Source organism: Eublepharis macularius, chromosome 2, assembly GCF_028583425.1.
Source record: "Eublepharis macularius isolate TG4126 chromosome 2, MPM_Emac_v1.0, whole genome shotgun sequence".
Taxonomy (NCBI): Eukaryota; Metazoa; Chordata; class Lepidosauria; order Squamata; family Eublepharidae; genus Eublepharis; species Eublepharis macularius.
The window spans coordinates 100,895,381-100,919,741 of record NC_072791.1 but is presented as its reverse complement, the minus strand read 5'-3'; the positions used below and the strand labels follow the sequence as shown (position 1 = coordinate 100,919,741).

Below are 24,361 nucleotides of genomic sequence, written 5' to 3'. Positions count from 1 at the left end.
AGTTTGGCACCTGAAGGACCTGGCAACCCTTGTGATAACATAGCTGACTGAGATGGTTCTTGTGCAATAAATGGCATTGCCAAGCCATTTTTCTCAAAGAAGGGTTGGGGTCTGTTGAAATGCAATGAAAGCAGATTTTTCTTATCTTGGGCTGATTCCGCACACGTTGGATAATGCACTTTTAATGCACTTTATCAATCATTTGAAGTGGATTTTTTGTTCCGCACATGAAAAAATCTGTTTCAAATGATCTATAAAGAGGATTGGAAGTGCATTATCCAATGTGTGCGGAATCAGCCTTGGATGAGTAATCATCATAATCAAAGGCGGTTGTGCTCTGTGGTTGTTGTTTTTAGCTATTAGTGCCATAAATATTGGCAAAGGGACTAAGTTGCAAACAACAACATCTCCACACTCCTGATGTTATGTAAGTGATGTAGCTATTACCATCTTCCAAGTACATAATGATTTATTCAAAACCAATAATCTTAGTCCACCTCTGAATCATGGAAGTTTATTTAGGTTGGGTATCTAAGCATCTAGGAGTATGTGCTTAAATAAAAGGAGCATCTCAAGGAGACCATGAAAACCACCACTTTTAAGGAGTATCTGCTCTGTTCTTGCTAGAAAGATCACATATAGTTACTATACTGAATATAGTAGACTCAAGAGGGTAAGGCACATGCCTAGAGGACATATGGTGCAGTAGCCTAGCTGAAAGTTAATGGCCTGGATGAGTGACCTCCTGAAACCCCCTTGTATTCTGCCTTGTATCCTTTAATAAAATAATGGTTGGCCAGAAATAAACTGTTATCTGCACAAGCTGAAATATATTTGGAACATTTACAGCAGCATATTAGCAAGAGGTATAATAGAAGCCATGACAAAACAGGAACTGACACAACAGAGTTAGCTACAAAAAAAAAATTCATTTTTCACAACTTAATTCTAAGTCAACATGAATACCTACAATTAAGCCTATATACATCTATAAAATTGGGCAGGGCTATGGTTTCCTTATACATTTGCCTGTAGAAAGGCCCAGATTTAATCCCTGGTACTCCAGTTAAGGGATCTTGGGTAGAGATAGGCACGAACAGCAACACGAACACAAAAAAAGCCACAAACAGCCCAATCTGCTGTTCGCAAACAAGCTGTTTGTGAGGCCCCATTCTAAACAAACAGGTGGTCGTTGCAAGCCTCGTTCATTGCTGTTCATTACTGTTTGTCAAACCAGACAGTCTGGCACCTGCAATCAATTCCCTTGGCAACGTAGGCAGGGATTGTCTGAACTCTTTCTGAACTCCTGCTGTTGCCTAATTGAAACCCCAATCTAAGCCCAATTTAGCTTGATAGGCAGGTCTTCCTTTCAAGTGTGGAGCTCCAAATTTGTTACAACAAGGGAGCAAAGAGCAGGGGGGAGGGAGGCTCCCAGCTCTGACTTTGCAGACAGTGGAGAGGGACAGTTGATGTTGACATTTTGATAGAGAGAGTGCATTGGAGCTTGAATTTTCTTTGTGTGTACCAATAATAGAACCTGGCAGCAGCCCTGGAACTTGAATTGGTACCTTTCCTGGTGCCTGCTCAGGTCAAGTTTCTGGGAGTGGTGCAGTAAGGATCTTGACTTGGATGATGGCTGGAGGAGAGTCTGCTGGTCCCCATGAACAGCTAACCACAAACATGTTCGTGAACAGGACCATGTTCGTGGTTGTTCCTGAGTCCCTGTTCATGGATGGCAATGAACAATGAACAACATCATGTTTGGGTTTTTTTCTGTTCGTGCCCATCTCTAATCTTGGGTGACAGATGAGGAAAGCTGCTTCTACGTCTATGACTCTGGAGAGCTGCTACCAGTCAGAGATTGAGCTAGATCAATCAATGACATAGTTTAGTATATATGTACATGCATTCCTGCATGTGTTTAAATATAAAATGGAAATATAAAATAGTTACCTTAGGAACACCAGTGATGCATGTTTCTAAAACTGTTGATTGTTTTCTAAGACTGGATAGTGACATTCATTCGTGACTATTCATTCATTTGTATTGATGGAAGGCTCTTTGTTCCAGAGAAATCACTGTCATTAGCAAACTGATTTGTGGGATCCAATCCCATATTTATATTTCTGCATGGGTTATTTTGAGATGTAAAACATATGTGGCCAAATGTGATGGAAAACAGGTGAGTCATACAGGTAAACTCCAGCTATAACAGTCCTAGATAAGGGCACACTTCCATTTTCCTCTGCATAATGTTTCATTCGTACTTTGGTCACATCATGAGAAGACAATATTCTCTGGAAAAGTCAATAATGCTAGAAAAAGTGGGAAAAGAGAAAGACCTAAAACAAGATGGCTCAAGTCAATAAAGGAAGCAACGTCCTGCAGTTTGCAAGATCTTAGCAAATCTGTTAATGATAGAATGTTTTGGAGGTCTTTTGTTCATAGGGTCATCATAGAACGGAGGCAACTTGATGGCACATAACATAATGCACACAATATTTCATTTATCCTTCACTGGGTTTCTTTGAAAGATTCTGCTTTGTTGTGTTGCCTGATACCAAATCAAATGGGTGCATTGATATGCTTCAGTCTTGTTGCAGGAATGGATCTGTGGAATTCAACCTCTAATGTATAAAAAGGGATCTGTGGTCCCCTAATTCTCACCATTTTGAGCAAGGGTTTTAAATTAGTATTTGCTCTGAATATGTTTCTTCAGTAATGTGCTGTGAAAATCCATGGTGTGCACCTTAATTTTTTTCTTATTTCTATCCGTGCTTGTTTTTTGTTTTGTTTGGGTTGGGTTGGGATGGTTGGTTGGTTGTGTTTTTGTGATGGGTTTTAGTGCACGTGTGGCTAGGCTTCCAATATCCATTCCAGTTCGTACAGCTACTTATTTAGGATTTGGAGGATTAAAGGCCTTCCAATATAGGCCCCTAAAGGTGCCTTGAAGCATGAATTTTAATTGCCCACATCTTGGTTTATATAGTTTTAATGTTATTAGTATCACACAATTATAGGCATCTGTCAGCTCCAGGAAATGAAATTTAATATTCCACATCTCCAACTGCTAGTTATATTAGTCTGGAGCACAAAATCTCTTGTCTCCTGAACAGTTAAATACAAAATCTCTCAAAAGCAGGAAACAACTATATTAACACTCAACATCTTTTTTTTTTAATTACAAACTGCTATATCTCTATGGGCCCAGGGCAGGTAATAGCTTTGTAAAACTAAGAATACTAAATCTTCATATGAATATAAAACAATACATTTAAAAGAAAATGTTTCCAGTTCACAAGTATGTGGGTTCCTTCCAATGAAACAGGTGGGTGCGTGCTACAGACTATTTTAAAAGCTTCAGTCACCTGCTCAGGGTCTGAATCAAGCTCCCTTTGCACAAGCAGCTAATGAATACTGTCATGCTAACCATATTTCATCAGTTGAGCTGCAGATATGGATTGCATTCCGCAAAAGGTTCTCATTCACACTGCTGGGTAATAGATGCCACAGTCCTTTAAGATGAATCAGGAACACAACTTGATTTGTTTTATTTTATTCATTGTGGTTTACCTTTATATCCCACTTTGCTTCCCTCATGGAGCTCAAAGCAGCATACAAAGGTACCCAGGAGGTCTCTCATCCAGGTACTAAACAGATTTAGACTATCTTAGCTTCTGAATAGTTGCTTTAACTTTTGCCTTCCAATCATACCTTTGTTTCTTCTGGTACTTGGTCCAGCAACAGGGATTTTTTGAGATAGAAGTTCCCTTCTATAAACTAGCACCATGGCGGGATCATGGTACAGATGGTGCAGTCCCTAATAGCATGGTGCAGATGGTGCAGTCCCGAATAGGAGGTCGTGGAAGAGGGGTGGCAATTCTTGCCCGAGAGTCTTTCTCTTTCAGGCCGCTCCCCACCCCTGAGATCTCTGGTGTTGAATGTGTAGGCCTGGTGTGGGGTGCCGAGGAGAGTTTGGCTATCTGTCTGGTGTACTGACCGCCTAGTGCACCAGCAGATACCCTGTCATGCCTGCTAGAGGTGGAAGTGGGGTGGGCCTTGAAGTACTCCAGACTGATGGTGCTGGGGAACTTCAACATCCATGTTGATGATGCCTCCTCTGTGCAGGCTGCCTACCTGGTGTCTTCCATGGCAGCACAGGGACTCTCCCAATTTGTGTTGACCCCTACACATCAAGCAGGCCACATGCTAGATTTGATCTTTGGGATGTTGTTAAATGTAGATCTGGAAGTGGTAGAACCGGTGCCATGGTCAGACCACTTGGTCCTGAAGGCTCGGTTGGGGATACCACCACCCCCGTCGCAAGGGCTGTGAGCTGATTTATGCTTGCCTGCGGAGACTTATGGACCTGATTGGGTTCCAGAATGCTTTGAGGGATCCAATGCTCCACGGCGGTTCATTAGATGAGCTGTTGGAGGACTGACAATGCCGGCTTTCTGAAGCCATCGACGAAATTGCCCCCCGTCACCCTCTTTGCCCCATGCAAGATGGGCTCCCTGGTATACAGAGGAACTCTGACAGAAGAAGTGGGAACTAAGATGGCTTGAACGAGTGTGGTGACAATCTCGAGACGAAGAGGCAAGATCATCTTATAGGACGTTTATGAAAGCCTATGAGGTGGCAGCAAAGGCTGTGAAGAGTTTTATGCAGCCTCCATCACGTCAGCTAGCTCATGCTCAGCAAAATTGTTTAATGTGGATCAGTCATTGGTCTCCTTGCCAGAGGGAGGCTGTCAAATTTTGAATTCGGATATTAGCTGTGAGGCTTTTGAAATCAGGGCCCTGCAGGACCAATTATCTGTTCACCAGGCCTGCAAGACAGAGTTGTTCCGCCAAGCATATGGCTGAGGCTGGGCCTCTGCCGGTCTGGAAAAAAAGGGATGTGTAAAACCCTCCCTGAGAAGGCTGTCCACCAATCTGTTTTAAATGTGTTGTTTTTAATGAACATGCATTTTTAATTGTATTTTTAATATGTTGTTATCCTCCCTGAGCCCCCTCATGGGGAGGGTGGAATACAAATTTGAAACAAATAAATAAATAAATAAATAAATAAATAAATAAAGATATGCATGAACATACATATGTCTTCAAAACACTGAGCTTGGCCATTTTGATTACTATGAATGAGTCTATGATTTTAATTTTGCCTGACTTGGGTTGGCAATGGGACCCACTCCCTTAAAAAAGTGTATGTTCCCAGACATCCCTAGAATTCATAATGTGATGTTTGTCACAGTTGGGGGGGGGATGGGCAGCAAGATAGCTCAAATTAATCTCACTCTTTGAATTAAGGGACAAGAAGAGAGACAGAGAAAGCACTGAGATTGCTGAATGTGAAACATGTTGGAATGTATGGCTAAGGGATTCCTTCATATAGGAATCTGCTCTTTTCCATTAGGCTCTGGGTGGAGCTGTGGCTCCATGGTGGAGCATCTACTTTGCATGCAGAAGATCCCAGTTTCAGTCCCCAGCATCACCAATTTTAGAAGGATCAGGTACTACAGGTAGTAGATAATCAGAAGACCTGTCAATATTTGAGAGAGGCCTGGGATGCCAAGGAAATGATGAAGTCCTGGGCTGGCCCTCATGTGGTACAATAAGCATAGATATTGAAGTCACCCAGAACTATCAGTGTAGGTGGCTCTAGCACCATGTCTGAGCACCTCTGCCAGCTCGGAATGGCTGCTTTTTGAGTAGTACTCAAAAAGTAGTACTCATAGTACCATAGTACTATGGCACTATGGAGTCCCATAGTAACACCAACTCCCCTGCCAGCTGTGAGGGGTTGGTGGAGGACCACATAATTAGGTAGAGTTAGCTGGGACAGGGACACCATTTCCTTTTCTTCCAACCATATCTCAGTTATGTAATCCAGGTCAATGAGAGCTGCTGTAGTACAGTGGTTAAATGACCGGGCTGTGAATCAGCACTCTGCTAATTTGAATCCCTCTACTGCCATGATCTCAGCAGGTGACCTTGGGTATGCCATTCTTCTCAGCCCCAGCTCCCCAGTTATATATTGTAAGGATGATAATTTGTGTCTCACTGATCTGGCATTGCATAGCATTAGAGAGAAAGTGGGGGAAGAAGAGGGCCTTGCATCATCAACTCTAGAGATGCTACTGATATTAGGCAGGCAGCAAGCAACCTTGCCTGATGTATTGTCGAAGGTTTTTATGGCCAGAGAACGATGGTTGTTGTGGGTTTTCTGGGCTGTGTTGCCGTGGTCTTGGCATTGTAGTTCCTGACGTCTTATGGTGCTACACCTCTGAAGATGCCAGCCACAGCTGCTGGCGAAATGTCAGGAACTACAATGCCAAGACCACGGCAATACAGCCCAGAAAACCCATTGGCCATCTTTGATAAGCCCCACTCCAACTTTTACCAGCTGTACTGAGATATCATACTGCCTGTTCCAGATAGAGATAGCCCACATAGAAAAATAAACCTCAGGTACATCACAATCAATATGCTTGTGTCCATAGATAACCATGCAACAGTCCAGGGCTATAGTCAGGATTAGACATGGGCATGATCCAAAAAATAATCCCGATTTAGCTGATTGTGATTCCGCAGCGGCGCTGAACCCAGGTACCTGAACCTCACCAATCAAGTCCCGTTTCCGATACAGAATCGGGAATCGGGAAGGCCGACGCGGGAGGGCGCCCTGCGGTTTTCAGTGCTAAAGGAATGGTGGGTGAGGAGGATGGTGGCCGCCGGGCCCGGCAGGCCCGTTGAGGCAGCAGCGAGCCACCTCCCCTCAGGGGGCAGGGGGGTCTGTCCCCACGGGAGTGTGCCAGTACTGTCATGGGGGGGGGAACCAGAGGAGATAGTTCCCTATTCCCTAATTCCCTATCCGCTGAAGCCCAAAGCTAAAGCTCCCTCTCTCTCTCTTGTGCTTTCTCTCTCCAAAAGCGGCAAGCGAGAGCTCGCCTCTGTCCCACTCCACCCGTGAGCGGAAAGTGAAACTTTGTTGTGCAGCACATGGCTATTTATAAAGCCTGGGTCTGCTATGCAGGAGGGCTGTGTTTGGCCGTAAGAGCTGCCTCTCAGGCTTTGCAGGGATGAGATTCGAGTGCCCATGGCTACAGAAGAACACCCCCTTCCCCCACCCTCCCCTCTCTTCTCCCAAATGGACAAGACGGGCGCGTACTTTTCTGGCTGCTCCATGGTTGGAAGGAAGCCCTGCTGATCAAGGAAAGCTGGGCTTCCATTAGCATTTCCAGGGCGACAGAAGGAGGGCAAACAGCTCCGGCATTCCCCAGGCTCCATTTCCACGGGGCTCCGTTCCCTCGGGAACAGATGGCTGGTGCCAGACTGTCTGCAGACTGCAATCCCGAACGTAAACCGATCGATCCGATCGAGACCCGATAGAGAGCCCCACCCGAGCGCTGAACTGGGAGCTGTGGACGGAACCAATCAGCCTGGTCCCGATGGCGCAAATGCCAAAATCGGGGCAATTTTCAGTCCGTAATTCCGATCATGCCCATGTCTAGTCAAGATGTATGAAATTAACATTTTCCAATAGGTGTTACTCTGTGCATATTGCTCCTGGTCTCCAGGTATGCTTTCTGGTGTAGGTGTGTGTGTGTGTGTCTGTGTATAAATACAAAGATTGGAGCCATGAATGGACAAGACAGATCTTCCTACACACTTGAAAAATGCCCCAGGTTTGCAGAAAAATCTGAAATCTAAAAATATATTTATATTGGGGGGGGGGGGGTTAAAAAAATCCAAAATGATAAAAGGAGCCCTTGTAGCTTGAAGAACCTGATGCTTTCAGTGGCTGTTGCTAGGCAACCATAATAGTATTCCAGGATTGGTTTCTATCAGTAAAAAGCAGGGAGAAGGGCAGGGGCACTTCCAGTGCTCTTTGGGCCTTTGAGAAAGGATTTATTGGGTCTTGGCCCAGAAGCAACCACCAGATGACTTGATACCACATAACTTGCATAACTTAACCAGGTCCAGCTGCTTGGTACTCTTCAACAGCACCCCATCTCCCCCCAAAAGCTAGTGTAGCATTGTGGTTAAAGTTTCAGAGTAGGGTGTAGGAGACCCAGGTTGGAATCACCACTCTGCTGTGGAAGCTCACTGGGTGGATTCAGTCACACATTTCCAGCCTAACTTACCTTTCAGGGTTGTTGTGAGGATAATATGGAGACAAGAAGAATGACATAAGCTGCTTTGTGTCCCTATTGTGGACAAAGGCAGTACATAAATGAAGTAAATTAAGAAATATAGATGAAGATGGGGGGATGGGCAAATAAAAACTAAGTTATTTAGTGGGTTTGAAAGAGAGAAGGATGTAGGAAAAGGGGAGCATATAGACACTTCCAGGAGGAGGAAAAGAGGAAACAGTGTGGGGAAGGGGCTAAAGGAGAAAGTGAAGTACCCCCAATGAGTCCTGGCAGATTCCTCACCATGCAACTTGGCCTTGCTCAGCTGTACCACACAACTGGGCTATAGGGGAGTGGTTGCTTGGGGGGGGGGTAGTAAAGATGAGGGCAAACAAAAGTGGGTGGGAAAGAAAGAAGGAAGCAGGAAAAGGGACGTTCATCTATGGGGAGCAGAGAAGGGAAAGAGGACATGGGGGTGAGATGCTTTCTGCTAGTTCTTGCAGGTCCCCTGCTTTTGTTTATATATGTGTGTATATATATAAAGACCCAAAATATTAATATAAATTAATCTTAATTCTCTTTGCTGCTATGAATATTTTTTTAAAATGATCAAAAGTAATAGTCATTTCAGTAGCCTTTTCTTTGCTTTCTATGTGATTCGCTACATATGAAGGACTAGGGAAAATATTTCAACTGTAGAAAGAATCCATTTTTTTCTCTTATAAAACCTATCAAGGTGTTCTTTATGTTGCCCATTCACTAAAGTCAAATTACCAAGTACCAGTTCTCCCCAGCTGCATTTCAAACTGAGCCAGCATGGTGTAGTGGTTAGAGTGTCATACTAGGATCTGGGAAATTCAGGTTTGAATCCCCACTCTGGCAGAGAAGCTTGCTGAGTGACCTTGGGACAATCACACATTCTCAACCTAACAAACATCCCAGGTTTGTTATGAGGATAAAATTGAAGAGAGGAGAATGATTTCAGCTATGTTGGGCCCCCATTGGGTAGAAAAGCAGAGTATAAAGTAAAGAAAAAGATGAACTATCAATAACATCTCTGTGTTATACAGATCTGTAGGAACTGACAATTTAGCCTTTTACATATTGTCTCAGAAGCAGTGCAGTTATATTAGGAGATTGAAGCACAAACTAGGAATTCCCTACTTCAAATCTTGCCTGTATCATGGATTCAGAAGTTGGACATAAACAAGCCTCTCTCATCCTCAATCCCCCACTGCAATATGGGGAATAATAATACTAGCTTATCTTACAGGTTTGTTGTAAGGATTACAACCACATTACATAAACAAAGTGATTTGAGCATTTAAAAGACAACCAGGTTGGTGTAAAGGTTAGAAGTATATCTGACCTTGCATCTGACAAAGAGAGCTGTAGTTCTCGAAAGCTTATGCTACAATAAAGTTAGTTAGTCTTAAAGGTGCTACTGTACTCTACTATTTTGCAACTACAGACTAACATGGCTAAGTCCTCTGGTTCTCTGACCTTCTAAGGGTCATCAATGGGCTTGGAAGGATGTAACTCAGTTTAGGACTGAGCTTTCAGTTATTCTCTATTTCTCAGCCTAACCTGCCTCACAGATAGCACATGTAGGCTACCCTAAGCTCCTTGGAAGGTGAGTAGGATAAAAAACATAATAGGTAGATGATGGGTAGCACAATACCAATGCTGGTATTATCCATTAAGTCCAATTAATTTCAGTGACTCTCACTTCCAAGTAAATGTACATAGGATTGCAGCCCTAGTCAGAAAAAAAATAATCTGAATTGATTTTCAAAAGGTGGGTTCATTAGCTCCCCTAATCATATACTGAGATTTCCTGCAAGAAGTAGAGTTGCCATAAGGCTGTAGCCTAGGAACATTTTAATGGTATTTGTTAATTGCTGCATATGATTAAAAGGTGATATAATATGTGGTGTGGGTGGGTGGCATTGGGAGGGAGGAATATAAAGATTCATTATTAGAACCACAAATTTTAATATTGATAAATAAATCGTATGTAGGCCCCAGAAACCTAATTAAAGGATTCCATGTTTGGGTCGTTAGCAGAGTCTATCATTCAGCAGAGGAAACATGATTATAGGTGGTTGTGAGCTGGTTCTGCTGGCTGGTCTGTGTGCAGGAGAGAAATAACAAAACATACACTTGCTTTATATTTAGCAAGTGTTCTTTATTGTAGGAACTATATACTCTGGTAGGAAAGAGAGACAGATCCTAACTACCTATCTTTTCTAAGGATGGACATGGATGCTAGGACATGTCCTGCATCCAGGCTTCCAAGATGGACGGAGGAGAAAGAGAGGTGTTGCCTGGAACAATGCCAGGAAGAGAAGAAGTGAGAGGGAGGAAGTCAGGAGAGAAAATCCTGAGAATAGCAATCTACATATCAAAGGATAGTCAAAGCAGTAAACAGCAAACAGTAAACAGAGTGCCTGACCTCTCTAACTCTCTGGTTTGTCCTCCTCTGAAACCTGAGGAAAGGGACAGTGCTGAATCCTCCTCTTCCAACAAATATGAACCCTGCTAAAAACACAACCATTAAATACTTACACACAAAAAAATATTTTTAGTTATAGAAAACTGTATCTTGCCTTGAAAACCCTATGGAGGTTGCCATAAATTGGCCATGACTTGGTGGCACTTTCCACCACCAGTTCAGACATTACTTTCCACTACTTTGTTAACTTACTGTGGTCTTTTCATTACATTCACAGTGCAACTTAGGAACTTTTAGCTTGGTTGATATCAGTTGTAACACATCTGTAGTCATGGAAGTATATTTGGAATAACTCAGATGTAAACCCTGCAATAAAGCAATGTTTTGCCTCATTTTGGCTCACTTCAGAGAAAGCTTGTCTTCAAAGCTAATAATGTTTAGAAAATTTACTGAAAGCCCACAAGATGTGCCCTGGTTTTGTTTCTTAGTCTAGTCTATAGCCAATATCCTCCCATTGCACCAAGAAACACCAGTACTAATTATTCCTCACACTTCCTCAACCATAAATATGTAACATTATTGCAAATTTTACAAGGATTCTACTTTTACTATTATAGAATCATCTGCTAAAATATCTCAAGAACTGATTTAGGTGTGAATATTTAAATGTGTGTAGATCACTTTAAAAATAGGCCAGGTCTTTTCACACTTTCTCTCCACATGAATAAATACATCTTTATGACTCCTGCATCTGATACATAAAGGAGAAATACTGTTAAGTGTGCTTAATTTATCTTCTTTAGTGTCATTTGCTGGTTATAAAATAAAAGCTAGAGCTATAAAACGTAAGGGCAGAATTTTAGATGCTGAGGACAACAATGACTAGCTAATAAAATGTCATGTGGCATCATTTTTTAAAGGGATGTGTCAAATATTTTGATACAAGGTGTCTAGCCATTTTCTCTGATCCAAAAATGAATCTTACTGAAAAAATCAAAAGCAGGGGTGTGTATAATGAAAATTATGAGCTGAAAAATTACAAAAATAACTGTTTCCGGGTACACCAGAACTGTAATACTAATCTAAGCTGATTGAGAATCCTGAAAACCCCCTCCCTAGAAAAAAATCTCCTGTTTTCTGTTTGGTTCCAGTAATGAAGAGCAATGCAGCATGGGCTCATGTTTCATTTTGAGTCTGTACTGATTTCCTGGAGAACTTCTCCTTCCAATCAGATTTTTTCAAGGGAGCACAGAGCACTCCCAGCAAATTCCAAGTTGCAGAGAGCTGCCATTCCTTCCCCCCCTTCCCCCTCCTTCCCCCTTCCTCCCTCCTTGTGAGATGAGAAAGACTTTTTTTCTTGTGAATGTAGAAAACCTTGGCTTGTTCAGGGGACTGTAAAATTCTTATGATTTGCACAATTTGCTAGAAACTTGAGGATCCTTTGATGGACAGGCAGAGGAAACTCCCTTGAAATTTTGGTGATATTTGGTTGAAAAACGACAACTCCAGCTCCTCCTCTCCCTACCCCTGAAAGTCCCCCATAGAGCATAATGGAAGTACAGTAACAGCTACAGGGGGCTTCCTCAGGAGCCCATAGAATTCAAATATGTTGCCCACTTTGCTTTAAATTTGAGGTTCTCTGATGAACATGCAGAAGATGCTCCCCTGCAGTTTTGGTGACATTTGGTTGAAAAACAGCGACTCCAGCCCCCTCAGAATAAGTCCTCAATAAGGAATATTGGAAGTACAAGGATTGCTGGGGGTGAGGGTGCAAGGGAAGCCATCCTCGCCTTCTGAAAGGAACCAAAATACAAACTACAACAAGGAAGGAAGGCAAATGGAATTTTCAGTGGAAAAGTTTAAAAAATGATTGTCCATCATTGTAAGAGTATGGAAATGAAATGAATGCAGACAGAAGGCCAAGCTACACATGACTAATGACACTTGAACGGCAAGTGGATTGAGTGGAGGGCAAGTGAACAGGGAGAAATACACTTGCCATTCAAGTGTCATTCGTCATGTGTAGCTTGGCCCAGAGAGACACTGCAGACACTGAGAGATCTCTGTCTTTTGGTGCTACACCTCTGAAGATGCCAGTCACAGCTGCTGGTGAAACGTCAGGAACTACAATGCCAAGACCATGGCTATACAGCCCGGAAAATCCACAACAACCATCAAACAGAGCTTTGTTTTTTTAATGCTGGTGGCTCACTGGAGCTGCTGGCTGGCTGCCACTTGTGTGTGTGAGTGTGTGTAAAACAAACAAACAAAAGAAACAAAAAACCCTAATCATGGCAACAAAAACATTGTTTCCAAATGCTTATATAAAGAGGTTTCCAGATATCTAAATAAATATTGGGGCCAAGCTACACATGATGAATGACACTTGAACAGCAAGTGTATTTCTCCCTGTTCACTTGCCCTCCACTCAATCCACTTGCCGTTCAAGTGTCATTCATCATGTGTAGCTTGGCCCTAAGTCTATACATAATTGCCATCTATTTGCAATATGTTCAAATGCTGATAAATTTATAAGGTCCTCAATCCAACAAATGATAGGAAGTGGGTTTTGGCCTTTCCAGTGTTGTAGTATAAGACTTTTAGCAACTGTAAAGGCACAGAGGGTCCATTTCTATTGACCTTCAATTGATTCCAAGAGATAGGCAAACAATTTACATTAGTACATTAACATTGTTAAAAACAAATGAGTATTCTAATACAAAATTTATGAGTAATGATGCCCTCCCAAAAGTGCTGGAAGACTGGACATGTCCAAAGCATGAGCTTAAGAGACTCATGTTGTAAATTACAATGCCAACAATTAGACACTATGCTTAATCTTTTAGTGAAAAGGCGACGTGGTATACATTATACCCTAAACATTATTTTGCAGTTCCAGCTTGAGGGGAAAGGGCAGAGAACAGCCAACTGGGAGACCAAGTCTGAAAATAAAAGCCCACAACTTTTATTGCTTACAGCTTATCAGAGACTTGGCACTACATGGGGCATGAATCCCAGACCAGCTGACACAGCTGCCAACCAATGACCTCCTCACCCCCTTAGACCACCAGCTGAAGGGGCCACCATAGGATGACAGTAAGCTGGACACACCTAGGTGTACACCTCTACATTATTCCCATTACCTGGGAGGGAGCATGCCCCAACAGCCCCAAAGCTGGGCTTGTCACTGCCCTGCATTGACCACAAGATCCCATAAGGGGATCCTCTGCTATGAGGAAACAGAGCATGAAAGCCATGTTTTCCCCAAGTGAATCTGTTCCCAATGGCAAACAACCCCCAAAGTTGTGATAAGCAGCTGACAGCCTACGAAATATCCCAAAGAAAACCATGCACAATGAAATGAACAGAAGCTCCCCAACCAAAGAGAGAAAAGGGCATGCTAGATGAGAATGATGACAGCGGTGAATCACATGGGGGCACCAGCGGCTCTGTCTTATGAATGCGCTGGGTGGACCTGAGGGGTAATTAGGCTGCGTAGGCCCACCCACCCAGGCATGCCTCCTCATCCAGCCAGTTCTGATTGGCTGGGTCTTTCTCAGCTATGGGCTCCCTCCTGGTCATATAGGGCCTAGGTAGCCGCCCAGGCTGAGCCTCCATGGCAAGAACCTCTGTCACTCATCTGTGCCCTGCACCCCTGCAAACTGGCCTCCCAGTGAGTTGGGGGAGCTATAACTTGCAGTGCCAACTTGAGGAGCGAGGGAGAGAATGGATAGTAAGGAGACCAAGTTTGGAGATAAAAGGCCACAATTTTTATTGCTTGTAGCTTATCAGAGCATTGGTGCTGTATGGAACATGGATCCTAGATCAGCTGACCCACTTGCCAGCCGATGACCCTCTTGTCCCCTCAGACCACTGGCTGAGGGGGGTACTGTGGGATGACAGTAAGTGGGACCCACCTGAGCATACGCTTCTGTGTGGTTCTGTCACCTGGCAGCAAGCATGCCCTAACAGACTACAACAAGGGCACAAGCCCTAGGAACCCAATAAATCTATGATTATTATATCAAAATATTTTGTTATTTGTGTCTTACTCACCAAGTGAATACAAAAAATGTACAATCAGTCAAATATATACAATGCATACATCTATAAATACAACAAGTACACACATCTGTCCCATAGTTGCTGCAAAGAGTAAATGACAATTCTATAATCTAAATATGCTGGAGTAGACCTTGGAATGATTCTTCCTCTTGTGTTCACATCAGGATGGTCAATGTAAAGGTAAGTGTCCAAAACAGCAATATCAGAAGAGCCTAATAGGATCCCTCTGGATCTCCAGGTAGGTGGCAATGAGCCCGCCAGCTTAGAGTTGCTTGTTTCGGTTTCCCTTCATCCTGGCCTCCTCTCTAACATTGAAGCGCAATTCCACTAACAGCATAGATTTTGAGCGGGAAGCAAGGGACATGTACGGAGCATTCACATCTAGGGGCTACCCGAGGGATATTGTAGATAGTGCCCTGAGACGAGCCGAAATTAGGTCACGGCAGGATCTTCTACACCCTCAGAATACACAAAGACATGAGGATCAGGGCATTACGTGGGGACTAGAGTTTTCACATCTAGCAGGGGATATAGCCAGTGTTATTAGAAGGCATTGGCATGTCATTAAAGATGTACCTGGATGTGACATACCTTTAAGGGTTGGATTCAGACATACCAAAAGTCTGCGAGACTCACTAGTACACTCTGACTTTAGGGAAGTAGATATACAACCACATTTGCCTTTGGGACATTATTCTTGCGGGCATTGTAACGTCTGTGCTCTGAGTGTACCACTTGCATCTATAAAACATCCTGCAACAGGCAGACCACTCTATTCTAGATCGTTCTCCACATGTTCTACATCACTAGTAGTTTATGTAATTCTATGCCCCTGCTCTCTGGTATATGTGGGAAGTACTAGGAGACCAGTAAAAGTGAGAATAAGAGAACATCTCTCCAAGATCCGTACAGGAAACTTAGAAGCCCCCTTAGTGGATCATTTTGCCAAAAATCATAATAATGAAAGGGAACTAAGATACTCTGTTTTGGAAGTAGTGCGATCTGATTACAATGACAACGGGAAGTTAATACAGAGTGAAGCCAAATGGATTTTTAGAATGAACTGTATAACCCCATATGGATTAAATAATGAGATTAATTTTGCAGTATTTTTGTAAATCACAGATTGATTGTGGTACTATACCTTTAAGAGAGGTGAATGCATGTAGGCAGACGTGTTTTAAAAGAGCTCGTTACTGCAGACAAGCACCTGCTGTGAATTAGCATTGATTAGAAACGGAAAATATCCAAACGAAAATAGCCATCTGGAGAGTGTGATTGGGACTATTATGTATGTGCAAGTATGCTACACAATATACAATGTATGTAAGGAATGTTTAATGTATCTAGTAAGGATGGTTTATAATTATTAATGCCTTTATGTTAGAGAGGAGGCCAGGATGAAGGCATACATTTTTTGTATTCACTTGGTGAGTAAGACACAAATAACAAAATATTTTGATATAATAATCATAGATTTATTGGGTTCCTAGGGCTTGTGCCCTTGTTGTAGTCTGTTTGGGTTGGGACCCCTCTCTTTTTTGCTACTGGAGCAAGCATGCCCTGACAGCCCCTGAGCTGGGTTGGTCACTGCCCTGCATTGCCCCCAAGATCCCATAAGGCCATGCAGGCCATGTTTCCCTGAAATGGTTATGTGCCCAATGCCAAACTGCTGCAAGAGTCCCAAAATGGCACCCACTAAAGCTCCTAAAGCTTCAAACAATCCTGCAGGCCATCCCTCACATCTTGTAACCAGATGTCCTGTACCCAACTGGACAGGTGCACTCCTTCAGGACAGTACAAGGCCTCCTGCCAGAAGGAGATGTCTGGGTGGAAGATAACACAATGCCCCAATGCCTCCACAAAAGGCACCACAATGTTGGGCACCCACCATGTGGCCAAATTCATTTTCTTCATCAAAGCAGCACTCTGTCATGAGCATCTCTTGAGCAAATCCAACCAAAGTAACAGAGTCCTTGGAAAACAATGCCTCAGCAGCCCCAACTCTTTGATGATGGCACGTGATCAATCCAAGCATGGCCTCGACCCCAAATCATTCTCCCCCAGCTCGATCACTAAGGCATTCAGAGGTCCCATATCTAGCATTGTGCTCAGGCCTGAGGCGAGTGTTACAGACATCAGCTGGGCAGGTTAGCCCAGTTGGCCAGGCAGGCTAACAGTAAGGCAGTCTGTTAGAGCAAAAATCAGCGATCCAGGTCCAGTCCAAAGAAGTCAGTACACATGAGGGGTAGGCAGGCGAGGGGTCCTATGCAAAGCTGAGGTTGGAATCCAGGAGGTCAGTCCAATGGAAGCAGGTGAGGATAGAACATTTGGCATGGACTGGCAGGGCCTGTGGCCAGCTGGGTGGGCCTGTAGGTAGGCAGATAGCGCCCACACTGGTAGGTCCCAAGGTGAAAGGTCCCAGACTCTGTCTGGTCTGTCTTGGACAGGTGCAAGCAAATGTAAGCCCACTGACTCTGGACAGCCATGTCTCCACATGACAAGGTGCACATGGAGGCATCATTCAGGGAACCTGCTACCAACTATTTGACCTGAAAGGCCCTGGAAAAGGACAGTATGAACACATTTTTTAAAAGTCCAGTCTTGAATGGGGAATGACAAACTGCCAGAAGCTGGCCAATGATGCCTTTGAGGACAGGCCATGTGATGGGCCTGTGGCTGTCCATGGGGGAGGGTGGCACCTCTGCCAGCCCTCAACAGCCTGGTATGTGGTGATGGAATTGCAGGGGTTGGGGAACCCAGAGGCCATGCTTAAGAAAAAATGGCAGCAAGGTGATCAAGTATGGTCTTGGGTGCCAGACCCACTGCCTAAGGGAGGCCAGATACCTCAAGACCATGGATTCAGAAGTGGACAGGAACACCCTGCCCCCTGATGAAACAGCAAAGCCTAGAAAGCTCACAAGTGCCTGCTAGTAGGCCCGAAGGGTGAAGGGAGCCACCAAGGCAAATGCTCCCTGCAATATCACATGCCCATAGATCTTCGGAAAAAGGGATCTGGGTTCTGGTTGGCCTCCTGGGCAAGAATGAAGAACCTCTCTGTCTGGAAGTGAGACAATGCATTCACAATGCTGCTATCTGTCCCAGATACACAATGAACGGAAAACTCGTTAGAAGCAAGGCAGCACCAGCCTGCATATTATGCACATGATCCACTCAGTGTGTGAGGACTGAGTAAAGTTTAGGTATCAAATATTTAATAATCACTTCAGGTTGGGAGGGGGAGCAGGCCACACATATTTTATAGCAGATAAAAACAACACCTGAAGAGCAAAATAAAATAAAATAAAAAAGAGGAAGCCAATGGCATTCAGATAGGGAACAAGGGGGACAGGGCTCCAACTAAAGATCAGATCCCACAGATCCACAAGGGCTGACCTTAAATCACAAGCCTGATTGGGATTGTTTCTCACATCGAACAATGGCATGGTTAGCAGTATCCTGTCCCGGAGTTCGGAAGACCAGCTTTATTAAATAAACAGTTATTCCATGCAAATCAACACCTAAATATTGTATAATTTTAAAAAAATGTTCCACCCTTCTTCAGACTGCACCTCTCCAATAGCTTCGCAGAAAGTATCATAATTGCTTGGCCTTGTTTTGGACTGGGATGTACAACTTGAACTCAGCAGGGAGCTCATCCTCTGAGTACAGCCAGTCTGAGAAGTAAATTCTGCAGATGCGACAGTTTGCATGGATCTGCACTCTCAGGTTCTCAATATAGTTGGTGCTGTACGCTCGGCGAGTAAAATCGGAGAGATTGAACTGAATCTGGTTCCAGCCATCATCCAGGCACATGGGCATGGTGCAGATGAAGGGCTTGTCACGAGTTGTGCTCTGGTAGTTGCTGGCATGAAACCACCAGCGAATATTTTTATCATCTAACACCTGTACTTCAAAGGTGAAGTATTTTTTCAGGTTCTTGATTATCATCACCAGAAAGGGCAATTTTATTCCCAGCATCTTCTTTGGGTCAGCAGGACATGTGATATATGTTGTACTGACATTTGTTCCTTCGATCTCCAGCAGCAGTGACTGGATATCATTGTCCGTGATTTTTTTGATGTGGTCATTCCGTACCTTCTTGTCCCAGATCTGCAGCAGCTTGCTGCCGATGCTGTAGAGGATAGACAGGAAGCCACTCTGGAACGTTTTCTTGAAAATTCCACCAAGCGACGCCGGGCCAAAAGGGGTGGCTCCACGTGAGCTGCTATGGCCACCGAGTGCAGCTCTGTTGCCCTCAGCTACGAGACGTTGCGCAGAAGGAAACATGCGTGCACATGCACGCTGCAAACCGTAAAGTTTAGGTAAAAATTGCCTGCCTGGTTGTGTGTATTATCCAACATCTTTGATTGCAGGGGATTATTTTAACTTCAGTATCGCTATTAGAAGAACCTTCCATGTGGATGAGGTAAGAAGAATGCTGAGATAGTGAAACTGAAGGAAGGAGGTGAAACTGGTATAGCAGGACAAGTAGGATTTGTAGCAATTCTGTTTTTCAGAGGCAGTAGTCACTTTGCCTGAGGTTCCCCTTTTGGACATTACATTGGGAGCATAAAAGTAAGAACTGTGAGACTTTATTTTCTTTAATTCTCTTATACATAGTAGCCCTACACATTTGACAAATGCATGTTCAGTACTGTGGCGGGAAATTCATAGCAGGTGTGCTATGAATTTTCCATTTGCTACCGGTGTTCCCGCTGCCGTTAGAAAACCCCGGTGCTTCCAAATTTGTCCAACCCCATGACACACACCGAAAGCATAGTTCAAATCTGTGTAAATATTCACTTGTTGGTTTGCTGCCAATTCACAGGCTCTTGTTAAGGCAAATAGATCGGCTGCCTGCATGCTAAGGTGTGGGGAAAGTGCTGCAGATTCCAATACTTCCTCCCTCCAATTTATAACAGTGTATCCCACTTTCAATTGGCCAAATTTGTCCCGTTTGGCTGACCTGTCTCTAAACAAACATAAATCTGGGTTAGGCCAAGGGGTATCTCGAAAGACTGGGCGAACATTTGTTTCCGCCTCTAATCCAATTAAGCAGTCATGACAGTTGTTATCTGAGTCCTCCTCCTCCTCCTTGGGGAGGGTGAGCAGGGTGGCTGGAGTTATGCCCACACATCTCTGTAAGTGAACAGCCGGGTCGAGTAAAAGAATTCTCTCGTATTTAGTTAGGCGTTCATTAGTGAGATGCTGAGTGGATTTTTGGAGAAGTAGAGCTGCTATAGCATGATCAACAAATACATTCAGCGCATGTCCTAGAGTCAAATCTTGGGGTTTTTCTACCAGCAAAGCTGCTACTGCGACTGCCCGCAAACAAGGTGGCAGTCCCACAGCAACAGGATCCAACTTCCCTCGGTAGTAAGTGAGGGGGTGAGGAAGAGGCCCCACCATCTGTGTTAAAACTCCTACTGCCATTCCCTCTCTTTCTGAACAGTAAAGAGAGAATGGTTTTGCATAATTTGGAAAGCCTAAGGCTGGAGCCTTTGCTAATGCCAATTTTAGTTGCTGCCAACTTTCTTCTAAGTCTGAGGTCCACAGTACCGGGTCAGGAGCACCATCCAGTACCGGGTCAGGAGCACCAAAAGGGCTTTGCAAAGAAGGAAAATTTTGGAATCCAAGCTCCACAATAACCGACTGCTCCTAAAAATGCTCTAATGTCTCTTTTAGTCTTTGGTTGAGGCCAATTTAAAACTTCCTTCACTCTTTCAGGAGAAATTAAATGTCCTTGTGTTGAAATCTGGTGTCCTAGGTAACACACAGAGTCCTGTACTAGCTGCAGTTTTTCCTTGTTAATTTTGTACTGCTTTTTTGCTAAGAAGTGAAGAAGTGCAAATATGTCCACATGGCACACTTCCCTAGTGGGGGATGCTATCAAAAGGTCATCTACATATGTAATTAGAGTTGACCCCAAGGGCAGCTCTAATTCTTTCAAGTCCCTGACTAATGCCTGTGTAAACAAAGTGGGGCTTTCACAATACCCCATAGGAAGCCGTGTCCAAGTGAGAGTCTGTCCCTCATAAGTAAACGCAAAGAGAAACTGGCTTTCAAGATCTATTCTCACTGTAAAGAAAGCTTAGGCAATGTCAACAACAGAAAACCATTTACTAGCCTCTGGTAGACTGGATAGCTCTGTGGCGGGGTTTGGCACGATATTAAATAGGGGTTCTACAATATTATTAATGGCTCTAAGGTCTTGAACAAATCGATAGACAGGGCGGCCATATTCTAAAAATCTCCCTTCCTTTCTGACTGGAAGAATAGGTGTGTTACATGCTGAGCCTTGAGGGAGAATAGTTAAAACTCCCTGTTCTAGTAAAGATTCTATTACAGGTCTGATTCCTTCAATCTGTTCTTTGCTTAGCCTATACTGTGGGACTCACGGCAAGAGAGCTCTGAGCTTTAAGGCAATGGAAATAGGCACTGCCTCTCTAACTGCTCCTACTTCGTGCTGGTGTTTTGTCCACAAAGTAGCTGGGATATCTTCTAATCCTTCCAGGTCCGCTTTCGACACATTTTTTTCTGGCTCAGTGGCCATTAACATAATCAGATTGGTACTGGGTGTTCTCCAATCCTTTGGGGGAAGATACAAATGGAGGGCTCGAATTGCACACTTGCTCCAAACTTTGTCAGCAAGTTGCATCCTAACAAATTTACTGGAGTGGTTGGAGAAAGCAAAACTTTGTGCTTTGTACTGGCAGAATCAAGACAAATTTCAACTTCCCTGGAAAATTGGTGGGGAACTATATTTCCTTTGAACCCCACAGTTGGAATGGTTGGACCTTCCCGTACCAGGTCCGTTTCCTCTAGTCTAATGGTGGTGTATGTCACTCTAGAATCAATGAGGCAGGAATGGGTTTAACCTGCTACAGTCAGTTTTACCATGGGTTCTTTAGAAGCCTTTGACCCATTCTGACTCACAGGGCATTCCAGAGCTGCTAATTGTCAATAGGACCCATCCCAAGGGTTGCCCATTTGCATTTGGGGTCTCGGACCTCCCCACGGGTCGCTGGGTGCATTAGGGAATGATCTTTGTTGGGGTGGCATAAACGGATTAATTCTGGGCTGCTGGTGCACAAATGCATTAGCCCGAGGTTGCACTGGCACATAAGGAACAGCCTGTGGGTTAAGAGGCTCTTGTGGCTGAGCAAACAGATTATTAGGAGAGAACTGATAAGCAGGGGCCGCTGGTGGCAGCACCTGGCTGTTCTGAAAACCTCTGTTGTTACAAGTCCTAGCGTAATGTCCTTGCGACCCACAGATAAAACAAAATACTGGATGTGGACCGGCTGAATGAGATTGTGCCGGGTAACTTAAATAGAAGAGAAAAGTAACTTTACCATTAATGGGAAAATTTAGCTATTAATTAACCTAAGCTAGTATTACTATTAAGAGACTTTATCAAAAATATACAGTTTAAACAGTGATGTAGAGAATGGATATATTAGTGGATTTGATAAGAGTATATATAAGAGAATTTGAATATGCTTAGAGTAAGAGATATAATACATATATGATTTAGAAGAATTTAATGGAAAATAAGTAATAAGATAGGTTAAGGGTTGGAAAGCTGTTGGAAGTCTATAAGGAGGGGGGAGGGAAAGGGTGGGGGTTGAAATAAATTAGGTATGATGGGGAATGTATGTAATAACTATGTACTCACCAATAGGGATGTGCGTTTCGGCATTCAGAATGCCGAAAGAATGCCGAAACAAAAGTGTTTCGGCATTCTTCAAGAATCCCGAAACGTTTCGGGGAATGCCGAAACGTTTCGGGATTGCCGAAAGAAAAACCCGAAACGTTTCGGGATTCTTTCGGCATTCTTTCGGCATTCGAGAATCGCCATTTTGATTTTGCTAGCCGTTTGCCTTAGCAAGCGGCTAGCAAAATCCTGCTGGAAGCAAAGGCTTCCTGCAGGCTCTTAGAAGAGGGGAGGGGGGGAGAAGGAGTGAATCACTCACTCCTTCTGTCACCCCCCACCCCTCTTGCAAAGGAGGATAGGGAATCCTGCTTTGCCTTGCAAATGCAAGGTGCAAGCATTGCATTGCACTTTGCATTTGCAAAGCAGCAGAGATTCCCGCCAAAACTAACAGGTAGGGGAGGGGGAGCAGGAGGAGGGTGGCTCTTGGAGTGTGGGTGGGGAAAGGCAGGGGACTGGGGACTTTAGGAGTCACCAATCCCACTGCTGCATTCTCATGCCAGCCAATAGATTTAAATCTTTGGCTGAGGCTGCAGCAGGGGATTTAAATTTGGAGCAAGACTGTCTGGAACACTTCTGTTGCTGCTGCTGCTGAGCTGTGACCGAGAGAGGAGAAGAAGAGAGACTGCACCTGGAGCCTGGAGGACATCTGCCTGGAGGATCAACTGTGCTGGACATCCTGAGAGGACACCTGGTAGGCCTTTTTAAAATTTTTGTAAATTTTTTTGATGCCGGGCAATGTGCTGCTGTGGCCTGCCTCTGCAAAAAGGTGTTGCAGTTTATTCTTGGCATGGCCTGGGGGACAGGTTGGGCAGACAATCTTTGATGGTGGGGGGGGGGGGTCAGCATTGGTTGTTGTGCTTGCCTTCTTTAAGCTTGATCCACTGTTTTAAGATTAAAACCAGAGTGTGCCAGCTTTGGGCCTACACAGGCCAGAAGCCTTTCTTCTGGCTGGCTCTCACAGTTGTGCTTCACAATCTGGAATGGTGTGGCTTGCTTTTCTGTGTCTGGTCCCCTGCTTGCAAGGATTCCCAACAGGCTCCGTCCTGATCAACTGTGCCAGCCTGTGGGCCACACACAGGTATGGCCTGGGGGACAGGTTGGGCAGACAATCTTTGATGGTGGGGGGGGGGGGGTTCAGCATTGGTTGTTGTGCTTGCCTTCTTTAAGCTTGATCCACTGTTTTAAGATTAAAACCAGAGTGTGCCAGCTTTGGGCCTACACAGGCCAGAAGCCTTTCTTCTGGCTGGCTCTCACAGTTGTGCTTCACAATCTGGAATGGTGTGGCTTGCTTTTCTGTGTCTGGTCCCCTGCTTGCAAGGATTCCCAACAGGCTCCGTCCTGATCAACTGTGCCAGCCTGTGGGCCACACACAGGTATGGCCTGGGGGACAGGTTGGGCAGACAATCTTTGATGGTGGGGGGGGGGGGGTTCAGCATTGGTTGTTGTGCTTGCCTTCTTTAAGCTTGATCCACTGTTTTAAGATTAAAACCAGAGTGTGCCAGCTTTGGGCCTACACAGGCCAGAAGCCTTTCTTCTGGCTGGCTCTCACAGTTGTGCTTCACAATCTGGAATGGTGTGGCTTGCCTTTCTGTGTCTGGTCCCCTGCTAGCAAGGATTCCCAACAGGCTCCGTCCTGATCAACTGTGCCAGCCTGTGGGCCACACACAGGTATGGCCTGGGGGACAGGTTGGGCAGACAATCTTTGATGGTGGGGGGGGGGGGTTTCAGCATTGGTTGTTGTGCTTGCCTTCTTTAAGCTTGATCCACTGTTTGAAGATTAAAACCAGAGTGTGCCAGCTTCGGGCCTACACAGGCCAGAAGCCTTTCTTCTGGCTGGCTCTCACAGTTGTGCTTCACAATCTGGAATGGTGTGGCTTGCCTTTCTGTGTCTGGTCCCCTGCTAGCAAGGATTCCCAACAGGCTCCGTCCTGATCAACTGTGCCAGCCTGTGGGCCACACACAGGTATGGCCTGGGGGACAGGTT

At 44.4% G+C, this 24,361-nt stretch overlaps 1 protein-coding gene across 1 annotated transcript; it reads right to left on the bottom strand.

Moving 5' to 3' along the window:
- Nucleotides 1–18,254: 18,254 nt before the first annotated feature.
- LOC129323434 (cilia- and flagella-associated protein 20-like) lies at nucleotides 18,255–18,947 on the bottom strand. Its single transcript, XM_054969964.1, has one exon. It carries the CDS (start codon nucleotides 18,945–18,947, stop codon nucleotides 18,255–18,257), a length of 693 nt encoding a protein of 230 aa, XP_054825939.1.
- Nucleotides 18,948–24,361: the final 5,414 nt, after the last annotated feature.